Source organism: Schistocerca gregaria, chromosome X, assembly GCF_023897955.1.
Source record: "Schistocerca gregaria isolate iqSchGreg1 chromosome X, iqSchGreg1.2, whole genome shotgun sequence".
NCBI lineage: Eukaryota > Metazoa > Arthropoda > Insecta > Orthoptera > Acrididae > Schistocerca > Schistocerca gregaria.
In genome coordinates this window covers 559,294,465-559,306,708 of record NC_064931.1, presented here as the reverse complement: position 1 = coordinate 559,306,708, position 12,244 = coordinate 559,294,465, and the positions used below count along the sequence as shown (strand labels likewise).

General features: G+C 40.6%; 1 protein-coding gene across 1 annotated transcript; it reads right to left on the bottom strand.

Annotated features, from left to right (window-relative positions):
- Positions 1-10,295: 10,295 nt before the first annotated feature.
- LOC126298199 (cytadherence high molecular weight protein 3-like) lies at positions 10,296-11,251 on the bottom strand. Its single transcript, XM_049989506.1, has 3 exons — positions 11,136-11,251; positions 11,009-11,073; positions 10,296-10,792 (listed from the first exon to the last, which is right to left on the bottom strand). Exons 1-3 carry the CDS (start codon positions 11,249-11,251, stop codon positions 10,296-10,298), a joined length of 678 nt encoding a protein of 225 aa, XP_049845463.1.
- Positions 11,252-12,244: the final 993 nt, after the last annotated feature.

Genomic DNA, 12,244 nt, shown 5'->3' with positions numbered 1-12,244 from the left:
ATGAAGAGATTAATGAAATGTATGATGAGATAAAAGACATTATTCAGATAGTGAAGGGAGACGAAAATTTAATAGTCATGGGTGACTGCAATTCGACAGTAGGAAAAGGAAAAGAAAGAAACGTAGTAGGTGAATATGGATGGGGGTATGAAACGAAAGAGGAAACCGACTGGTAGAATTTTGCACAGAGCATAACTTAATCACAGCTAACACTTGGTTCAAGACTCATAACAGAAGTTTGTATACGTGGAAGAGGCCCAGAGACACACGAAGGTTTCAGATAGATTATATGATGGTAAGACAGAGATTTAGGAACCAGGTTTTAAATTGTAAGACATTTCCAGGGGCAGATGTGGACTCTGACCACAATCTATTGGCTATGAATTGTAGATTAAAACTGAAGAAACTGTTAAAAGTTAGGTATTTAAGGAGATGGGATCTCGATAAACTGACTAAACCAGAGGTTGTAGAGAGTTTCAGAGAGAGCATTAGTGAACGATTGACAGGAATGGGGGAAAGAAATATAGTAGAAGAAGAATGGATAGCTTTGAGGGATGAAATAGTGAAGGCAGCAGATGACCAAGTAGGTAAAAAGACGAATGTAGTAGACATCCTTGGGCAACAGAAGATATATTGAATTTAGTTGATGCAAGGAGAAAATATAAAAACGCAGTAAATGAAGCAGGCAAAAAGGAATACAAACGTCTCAAAAATGAGAGCAACAGGAAGGGCAAAATGGCTAAGCTGGGGTGGCTAGAGGACAAATGTAAGGACAAGGAGGCGTATCTCACTAGGGGTAAGATAGATACTGCCTACAGGAAAATTAAAGAGACTTTTGACGAAAAGTCTTGTATTAGTACCAAGAGCTCAGATGGAAACCCAGTTCTAAGCAAAGAAGAGAAAGCAGAAAGGTGGAAGGAGTATATAGAGGGTCTGTACAAGGGTGATGTTCTTGAAGACAATATTATGGAAATGGAAGAGGATGTAGATGAAGATGAAATGGGAAATATGATACTGCGTGAAGACTTTGACAGAGCACTGAAAGACCTAAACCGAAACAAGGCTCCAGGAGTAGACAACATTCCATTAGAACTATTGATAGCCTTGGGAGAGTCAGCCCTGACAAAACTCTACCATGTATGAGACAGGCGAAATACCCTCAAACTTCATGAAGAATATACTAATTCCAATCCCAAAGAAAGCAGGTGTTGACAGATGTGAAAATTACCGAACCATCAGTATAATAAGCCACGGCTGAAAAGTACTAACACAAATTCTTTACAGACGAATGGGAAAACTAGTAGAAGCCGACCTCAGGGAAGATCAGTTTGGATTCCGTAGAAATACTGGAACACGTGAGGCAATACTGACCTTACGCCTTATCTTAGAAGAAAGATTAAGGAAAGGCAAATTTGTAGGCTTAGAGAAAGCTTTTGACAATGTTGACTGGAATACTCTCTTTCAAATTCTAAAGGTGGCAGGGGTAAAATACAGGGAGCGAAAGGCTATTTACAATTTGTACAGAAACCAGATGGCAGTTATTAGAGTCGAGGGACATGAAAGGGAAGCAGTGAGACAGGGTTGTAGCCTCTTCCCAATGTTATTCAATCTGCATATTGAGCAAGCAGTAAAGGAAACAAAAGAAACATTTGGAGTAGGAATTAAAGTCCAGGGAGAAAAAATAAAAATTTTGAGCTTCGCCGATGACATTGTAATCCTGTCAGAGACAGCAAAGGACCTGGAAGAGCAGTTGAACAGAATGGAGAGTGTCTTGAAAGGAGAATATAAGATGAACATCAATAAAAGCAAAACGAAGATAATGGTGTGTAGTCGAATTAAATCGAATGATGCTGGGGGTATTAGATTAGGAAATTAGACGCTTAAAGTAGTAAAGGAGTTTTGCTATTTGGGGAGCAAAGTAATTGATGATGGTCGAACTAGAGAGGATATAAAATTTAGACTGGCAATGGCAAGGATAGAGTTTCTGAAGAAGAGAAGTTTGTTAACGTCCAGTATAGACTTAAGCTTCAGGAAGTCGTTTCTGAAAGTATTTGTATGGAGTGTGGCCATGTATAGAAGTGAAACGTGGACGATAAATAGTTTGAACAAGAAGAGGATAGAAGCTTTCGAAATGTGGTGCTACAGAATAATGTTGAAGATTAGATGGGTAGATCACGTAACTAATGAGGAAGTATTGAATCGGATTGGGGAGAGGAGAAGTTTGTGGCACAACTTGACCAGAAGAAGGGATCGGTTGGTAGGACATGTTCTGAGGCATCAAGGGATCACCAATTTAGTATTGGAGGGCAGCATGGAGGGTAAAAATCGTAGAGGGAGACCAAGAGATGACTACACTAAGCAGATTCAGAAGGATGTAGGTTGCAGTAGGTACTGGGAGATGAAGAAGCTTGCACAGGATAGAGTAGCATGGAGAGCTGCATCAAACAAGTCTCTGGACTGAAGACCACAACAACAACACGAATATACATGTCATACACATAAGGAGTCATTGGTGCTAAAATTCTTGAAATGTTGTTGGACAATTTACTTTAAATTTTAAATGATACTGTAATAGACAAATGGATGGACATATGTTCATATTTTTGCAACTGATATGTACAGATTCTGTGTAAAACAGATTCTGATAAAGAAAATCCTTTGCTGTGTTCTGCTGCGAAAATATGCAGTTTTATTTTCTTTTTCACAGCCAGACAAATTGTTTCTCCTGTATAAAATCTTTCTCATTTGATATATTTTTTAAAAATTGTACACACAACAATGTGTTCTTTTTTCCTTGATGCAATCAGTTTTCACAGACAAGAGAAAATTTGTGAATATGCCATATCGGCTTATAATGAGATCAGTATTATAGAATACAATTTTTCAGTAGCAATAAATTAGGCTCAAGGTCAGACAGAGAAGGGAAGAGGAGAGTGACATGGAGAGAAGAATATGGGCATAGAGAGGGGGGAGACATGCACATAGAGAAGGGGTGGAGGAGATGGACTGAGAGAGGTGAGAGACAGGGACAGGAGGAGATGAATCAAGAGAGTGTGAGGAGAAGACAGACAGAGAGAGGGAGGAGAAGGAAATTCCCATACATATTTAGCAATTGCAAAGCATTGCTGATTTTGCTAATATACAAATAATTTTAGTAAGATAATAGAATAGTGACAAATTGCAAAGTAACTGGAACACCAGTATTTTCATTTTAGGCCTAGTATATTCCTTGAATGTAAGTAATGTAGATCCCCCACCCCCATATAGAGAGGTACTGATTAGCAGCTGATGTCGAACTGTATCAGAAATGTGAGCTGCACTAGAGTTAGACAGCTACAGTATGCACAGTTAGATATATATTTTGTTAAATGCCTAAATATAGTAAAATAACCATAACCCAGCAAAGTATATCTTGTTATGTTTGTTTTTAGCTATTATTCTACACACAGTACAATGGTCACATTGATGGTGTGAAACTTCGCCAAAACATGAATGGCTGATAAAAGAGAGAATCTGTGTTTGTTAAAGACAGAATCCTCCTCAAAAGCATCATCCTCTATCGTTGGCATAGCCTACTTCTCCACATATTGCAGCTACCTTTCTTCTGTCCGACAGGAAACCAGTATTCCTGACATTCTGTGAACTAGCTGCACTTTTCATATTCCTTTCTATTTCTGTTTTCTTCCTTTCATTCCATCTGTAGATCTTAAGCCGTTATTTCTCACTCCTCCTCTGAGAAGTCAGTTTCTTCTTTTCATTGTTCCTTCTGTACTGCTCACACACATTCGACAGGAATATGATGTGGAAATTGCTTAACACAATGTTAATAAGACAGACATTGTTGAATTCTGAATAAGTATTCGTTGTTGTGGTCTTCAGTCTTAAGACTGGTTTGATGCAGCTCTCCATGCTACTGTATCTTGTGCAATCCTCTTCATATCCGAATAGCTACTACAATTTGTATCCTTCTGAATCTGTATTCATCTCTTGGTCTCCTCTATGGTTTTCACCCTCCACACTTCACTCCAGTACTAAATTGGTGATCCCTTTATATTTCAGAATGTGTACTACCAAGCGATCCCTTCTTCTACGTATTTAAGTTGTACGACATAATTTTTATTTTGCCCTCCCCAGTCCCATTGAGTACCTCCTCACCTCGTCATTAGTCATGTGAGCTACACACCTGATCTTAAGTATTCATCTACAGCACAACATTTCAAAAGCTCTTGTTCTCTTCTTCTCTTAACTGTTTATCATCTATGTTTCAATCCCAAACATGACTACAATCCACAGAAAAGACTTCCTATCACTTAAGTCTGTATTCTATGTTAACATTTTTTCTTCCTAAGAAACACTTTCCTTGCCACTGCCAGTCTACATTTTAATTCGTTTCTGCTACAGCCATCATCAGTTATTTTGTTTCTCAAATAGCAAAATTCATATACTACTTGAAGAGTTTCATTTCCTGATGTAATTCCCTCAGCATCACTTGATTCCATTCTCTTTATTTTGCTTTTGTTGATGTTCATCTTATATCATCCTTTCAAGACAGCTGCTCTTGCAAGTCCTTTCCTTTGTCTGACATAATTACAATGTCATTGTTAAACACCAAAGTTTTTATTCCTTCTCCCTGAACTTTAATGCCTACTCCAAGTTTTTCTTTGGTTTGTCTTTACTAAACGCTCAATGTAGCGATTGAATAACATACTACAACAATGTCTCACTCTCTTATCAACCATTGCTTCCTTTTCATATTCTTTGAATTCAATTCATTTCAGATCAATTTATTATCATCCATTTTATCACATACATGGTATAGGAATTGTCATACAGAAAGACAGAGAGAGAGTGAACATGATTTATATTTTTAACAATTAAGGGAAATAACACTTTCTTAATTACACTTTAACATTTACTTAATTACACTTTATGTATTTTGTCTTCTATTTACATGAAAGTTGAAAAAATAAGGTTTATACAGAAAAATCAAAAGATGAGCACATATTGTTTAGATAGCAAAGAGATTCATCAACATTATAGAAACTTTGACCTAATAGTAGCCACTTTAATTCTTTTTTAAATATATGTAAGTTTTTTTTTTCCTTTGGTAAGGTATTGAACATTGTTTTGGGTAGATACATCACGCTATTTTGCTACAGGTCTTTTAAATGTATGTTTCTATGAAAATCATGCCTGTTTCTGGTTTGATAATTGTGTACTTCACTGTTTAGAGAAGGGAATTCTTGATTAGACTTCAGGAAACATATTTATTCATAGATGAATAAACTAGGGAAGGTCAAAATTGTCAATGTCTTAAAGAATACCCTACATGGATCTCTGTAGACAATAAGCTTCAGAATACGAACAGCTTGCTTTTGGAGCTACAAAGAACTTTTTCTGAAACCTGTATTCCCCCAAAATATAATACCATATCTTAGATTACTATGTATGTAAGTGTAGTAGCCACATAGTACTGTTTCAAAATTGCAGTTTTATTTAAGTTTTATGAGTATATTACAGTATATCCACAGGACATTTCATTTTTCGGCTTATAAACTGCATTTCTTACTTCTGAATGCTTAACTGGGTACAAAAACATTATCTTTTCACTTGTGGGAACTTTTGATTTACTACCTTTTGAGTTCCCCAGATTCTTGATAAGATTTTGAGCAGTGTTAATGTAGTAGTCATTGAACATATTGGCAATGCATAGAGGGCCTTCAACAACTTTTCCTCCCTTTTTTTGGTAAGATTATTGTTTGTCACTTTGACTTTACCAATGATGTGGCTTATGATATTCCAAACTGATCTGGTTTTAATGCCGCCTTTTCTGATAATTAAAGCATTGACATCTTTGATATTCGGGAATCCAGCCATATATCCGCGTCGTTCTCGCACGATATTTCAACAGCGTGCTTCGCTGTCTTCTTCAGATACTACCTGAGACTGGTCCTTGGGTCGATCGAGTCCAGTATTTATGCGTGAGAAGAGCTGGGTGTTCCCTAATCGTTCCGCGCCGAGTCGAGCGTTCCGTCTGTGGTCCGCGCCCGCCAGACTCGGCTTCAATGGACCCCTCCAGTCGCGGATGTTCCGACTGCCGTCCGCGCCCGTTTTGGCCATCCTCAAAGGTTGTGGTCGTCATCTGAGGTGTGTCAGACCCGATCTGAGATGTCGTATAATTGTTACTATGATTTCCACTTCTGCTTCGTGCTGGGCGCTCCATAATCGGTCCGCGCCGCGTAGTGTATTCCATCTGTGGTCCGCGTCCGCCAGACGGGGCTACGCACACTGACTTGTACCTACAAGCCAGCAGTTGCCATCATCCGCCAAAGAATAATGGCTGGCTCAAAACACTGGTCCACAGAGCACAAACTCTGTCAGATCCCGATAGTCTGGCCGCAGAAATAGAACACTTACGATCAGTGTTCAGCAGGAATGGGTACTCCTCTATAGATATACAGAAGGCATTTCAACCTGCCAATCAGCCAAAGGATCCAGAAGAAGAACCAGAAGAGGCAAAGAAATGGCATACCTGCCATACACTGGACCTATCTCTGCCAAAATCAGCAGGATTCTCCAGAAATATGACATCAAGAGCACATTTTGCCCACCCACCAAAATTGGGACTATGCTGAGGAATGTAAAAGATGACCTGGGGCTACACAAGCCAGGTATTTACAACATACCATGCCAGTGTGGGATGTTGTACATTGGCCAGACCACCAGAACTGTGGACATCAGGTGTAATGAACACCAGAGACACACCAGAGTCAGACAGGCAACCAAATCAGCCATAGCAGAGCATTGTCTGGTACTTGGTCATTCAATTGATTACAATGACACCAAGATTGTGACATAGACCTCAAGATTTTGGGACAGTGTCATTAAAGAAGCCATTCAGATTAAGGCCACAGGTAATCTAATCAACCGTGACTCGGGATGCCAAATCAGCGCTGCTGGGAATCCAGCGCTTGAGCTTGTGAAAACTCAATGCAGGACACTCTGGGATTCTACAAGAAATAGAAGTGGAGACTGAGAGAACAGCTGTGAGACAAGGTGTCGAACATTAGAGACCAGATTTGACACACCCCAGATCATGAACTCGACTTCAAAAGACGGCCAGGCCAGGCGTGGAAGGCGGTGGAAACACCGGCGACCAGAGAGGGACAATGTAGCCGCATCTGACGGGAGCGGACCACAGGCGGAACACACGACGCGGCGAGAACCGATTATAGAGCGCCCAGCACTGGGCTGGCGGACTGAGCGCGCAGGCACGTTGCACACGAGGTAGCAGAAGCCGGCGCGCAAGCACCTCCACACGCTGACGCAACCGACATGGCCGGACGCAGGAAGGGAAGCAAGATTGTGGCCGCGCTTGAATTCCTGGCTGAAGTGATCGGCAAGGACCACGGAAACAGACGGCGCCCCAAGAAGAAACAGCGCACTGAACAGCAATGCTTTGAGTGCCAAAGGATGGGGCACATTGCAAAATTGTGCAGGGGCACTTTAGTGTGTCTGAAGTGCGCTGAAGCACACGACACACGGAACTGCACCAAGCCTCGCAGCGTGGCTGCTAAGTGCCTGAATTTCGGCGGTGCCCGCAAACTCGCGCAGCTGCGCCTCCTGATTTAGGTTTTCCGTGATTTCCCTAACTCGCTCCAGGCAAATGACGGAATAGTGCCTTTGAAAGGGCACGGCCGACTTCCTTCCCCATCCTTCCCTAATCCAATGAGGCTGATGACCTCGCAGTTTGCTCCCTTCCCCCAAACAACCCCCTCCCCTCCAACCCCATAATGTTTTGGCTGTTGGGTGTATGTTTTTAGAGTTTGGTAGACCTTAGTACCTAGGGCTTTTATTCTATGGGTTTTGATAGTATTAGTTAACTCTGTCTCTAGACCAGCAGACTTAACATCTATTTTTGTAATTAAATCAGCAAACTTTGTTTCTTCTCCATATTTAAGTTTCCCTCAGACATTTAAACGATTTCTATATAATCGTATCTCTTGTGACTACTGGCAAACCACAACAACATGAATACATTTATACTTAAATGTAGGCAACTACTAACAGCACCAGGCGACATCGGAAGGCGCCAGACCGCCGAGAAGTCGAAGACGCCACAGTGGAAGAATGTGGCTCACGAGAGGACAGCAGCAGAGAAGAACCGCACGCATAGATCGAAACCGCGCTGAAAGAAGCGGAAACGCGCTTCAAGATCGCGCTGCATGCGGAGATGGAAGCTGCCTGCCTCATGCTACGGGAGGGTCCGCAGCTTGTGGTCGTGCGGTAGCGTTCTCACTTCCCGCGCCCGGGTTGGATTTCCGGCGGGGTCACGGATTTTCTCTGCCTCGTGATGACTGAGTGTTGTGTGATGTTAGGTTTAAGTAGTTCTAGGTTCTAGGGGAATGATGACCATAGATGTTAAGTCACATAGTGCTCAGAGCCATTTGAACCGTTTGCTACGGGAGGCATTCGAGAGCAGGCCGCGAACGGCAGCAGCGGCGACGCAAACGAAATCACAACCGTTTGCTGCAGGCGACCAAGCTGTGCAAACAAACCGCGCCACGCTGATCGACAAAGAAGTGATGACGAGAGAAATTATTACAGATAGCAGATATATAGTTAACCTCGAGGCGGTGGAAGAAGCGTGCAAAAATCCTGCAGAGCGATGTAGGGATCAACGCAGCTGCCTGGAGTGCCGTGCGGAAAGGGAGAGACAAGAAGGAGATGCTCGCCTCCAGGAAGAAGAGGAGAAACGACGGCGAAGACAAGGATGCTATTCCAACTACCGGCGCTACAACCGATACTGACTGGCAGAGGGTGCAATGAACGAGAAGAAACAAGATGAAACAACAAACAACAACCAAAGGTGGCAACACCAGCATCTCTGGCTGGGTTTTTGCAGGTTTTCCTCAGGCCGTGAGGTGAATACTGGAGCTGCACCCCGAACTTCCTGCAAATAAATTCCGATATGGGAGGTATAAGTACCCCCCCCCCCCCACATTCCCATTAGTACATATGCAAACGAATAAAATAAAATAACCAGATGGTGTCCCATGAACACCCTCGTCCGAAAAAGAGCAAGGCACACTCTAGTAAGGCTAAGTAAGTGCTAAAAAAAAGAGCCAAGTACCAGTCTCAGGTAGCACCTGTAGATGACAGCGAGGCACACTGTTGAAATATAGTGCCAGAACGACGCGAATATCCTGCTGGATTCCCGAATATCCAAGATGTCAACAGATTGTGCGGAAAGCATGAACAATTACAATTAAATCATTGTTCAGTTTGTTTGCTACATTTTCTTAGACTTTTCTGTAGCATCTAAGATATGGCTTTAATGATGCATTATGCTGTGAATGCCAACCCAGATTTCTAAGACTGTCTGCAGATTTCTTAATTCCCACAGTTAACCATGAATTAGATTTGAGAGAGTTTTTTACTTTTCTAAGGGGGAAAGTGACATTGAAGGAGTATTTATAATCAGAGAAAAATGACTCATATTTAGAGTCTACAGCTTTGTTTGGGTTTCTGTCTCATTCAACACTATGCAATATGCTATGAAAATTCCAAGAGCTACTTTCATTAATGTATCTTGTTTCTATGTAGTTTCCACTGCTATGTTTTTTTCCTAACTATATTTTTTAGTAAGATCTGGATTGCCATGTGGTCAGAGAAACCAGTATCTGCTACTTCAGCCTTATAACTACAGGTCTCTTTGTTAATAAACACCAGATCAATTGTCTCACACCCGTCTCCATACCTGGTGGTATCAGTTGCTGTGGCTTCTAAATTATATGAGGTGAAGAGATTTAGCAATTGATCTTTGTGTGCATTATCATTAGCTCTAAAACTGATGTTGAAATCACCAAGTACAACGGCTGACTTTGACCTAAGTCTCAATTCATTCATTAGATCGTCAAGATTTTTTAAAAACAAAGGAATATTCCCAGAAGGTGACCTACATGTGCAGGTAATTACCAAACCACAGTCAGTCAGTTCACAGACACAGAATTCAAATTTTTTTCTATACACTTTACATTGCTTAACTTTACTTCTTTAGAATTACGATTGTCTCTAACATAAATACATACACCTCCACATCTGTATTTTTCTCCGCAAAAACGTCTTATGAATTTAAATTTGGGAAGGGCTGCTGTACATTTTTGAGAGTTTTGTAACCAGTTTCCACTGACACATACAACAGATATTTGTTTAAAACGTATTACATAAACCTTGTACATTTTGATATAGGACTGAAAACTGATTATGAGACGCAACATTAGATAAATTATTACTTATCTCAACGCTGCTTTCTTGGAGCTCTTAGACACTAAAAAATCCTTGAGGTGATTTGGCTGCCTCACACTTCTTCTAATTGGTAGCCAAGAAATTATTGCCGCTGTTGGCTCTGATGAAGTGGTTATTGAAGCTGGTTGTGCTGTTGGTTGGGCTTCTGGTATTGTTGCTAAGACTGTTGTAATAGTTCCTCGAGCACTCATTGTTGATACTATTGGTGGTGCTGCAGATGAAGCTGATTGTGATGTTTGTTGGGCTTCTGCTGTTACTGGACTAATTGGTAGCCCATAAATTGTTGCTGCTGCTGTTGTTGGTTCTGGTGAAGTGGTTACTGAAGCTGGTTGTGGTGTTGGTTTGGCTTCTGCTGTTTTTACTAAGACGGTTGTGGTGGTTCCTTGATTACTCATTGCTGACACTTTTGGTGGTACTGTAGATGAAGCTGGTTGTAGTGTTGGTTGGGATTCTGCTGTTTGTGCTGTTACTGTACTGGGTACTGCTGCTCATGTTGGAGTACCCACTATAACAACGATCTCTTTATTCTTTTTTTATCTAGCAATTGTACAATTTTATGTCCAAGGAGTGACTTTCCACTTGCATGCAAACGCAAACCATGTTCAGTAAAGTCTTCTCTCTGTAAGAAATCAACAAATAAGTAATGTTGAGGAATGTTTTACATATTTTTTAACTGTCTGTTTGCCTTAGCAATTTCTACATTCACGCAAGAACTTTCTATCAGGTCGTGTGTGTGGAATTCCAACGACAACTACTGATGCATTCCTGTTGAAAGTCAGGGTTTCTTTCAAGTTATTTGTGGCTTTAATTAATTCATTTTTATATACGTCATTGGCACACTAATTATTACAGAACATCGATTGGAATTAGGCGTTTTTGCATCTTTTATGTTTCTTGTTACTTCAGCCATTGGTGAATCTGGTTTTACAAGAAGAGGTAGCATTTATTCCATGTTCAATATGTAAAATCCTCGCTAGGCCATGTCCATGACTGTCTGTATGTGTATTCACTGTGATTTTAGTACTTTGCGATTTTAGGCCTGTTGTTTTGTCTTTCTGCACATATTTGTTTACATTGTTTACACTCATTTCTGTACATATTTCTTCGTCAAGCACATTGAATCGATTATATTCTCAAACTCATGACTGATTTCGTGAATAATCGTGTTTGAAATATGTGTTACACTTTTCATGGCTTTTTAAGTACATGTAAATACTGCTCACACGTCTACATATCATGTTGAAGAGAAGTCGACACACTTTAACTCATTTCAGCGGCGTACATTTCTACTGCAGATTGACAGCAACCGCCACATCACAGCATGTACGTACTCCACACTCACAAAACGAGTTAAGAAAATTTGTAACACCAAAGCACCCTGTGTGATACCATTTTTGAAAAATGGAAGATATCCTTATTCCGTTTTCAACTATTTGGCTACATAATACACACTTTACCGACGTTGCAAAACTAATTTTCACTAGGCGATTCATCAACACTTTTGTATTCGACGCCATCTGCAAACGTTTAATATCTTTATTTCTGCTGTATATCACCCTTACACTATACATATTTTAATGTTGATTCTCTAGAGGTATCTGATTATATGTAAGATATGCTTTGAAACTCCTAATCTTGATATGTGAAATAAGGGAATAAATATATAAATAATGAATTATTTGTGTTGTATCCATTTGATTTGGAAGCTTTGAAGCAGGAATGGACCAAAGATGGCTGGGATGAGGCTCAGATTGGTCATCACACTGTTGAGAGGAACCTGGGTACTTAATCACCCTCAGTTTAATCGAGTATTGTATAAAATGTTAAAGGTGTCTGAGAATGCAGCTGTGGAGGAAGATGAGGTTCACACCAGAACACAGCCATCTGAACGGCGCAAATTGGAGATAGAGTAGCTGGGAATCTTGTATTTTCATGT

Coding starts and splice junctions, on each gene's coding strand:
- LOC126298199 (XM_049989506.1), bottom strand. CDS start 11,251: ATGCTACCTCTTCTTGTAAAACCAGATTCACCAATGGCTGAAGTAACA. Junction 11,074..11,135: donor ATAATTAGTGTGCCAATGAC/GTATATAAAAAT, acceptor GACTTTCAACAG/GAATGCATCAGTAGTTGTCG. Junction 10,793..11,008: donor TAGAAAGTTCTTGCGTGAAT/GTAGAAATTGCT, acceptor CAACATGAGCAG/CAGTACCCAGTACAGTAACA.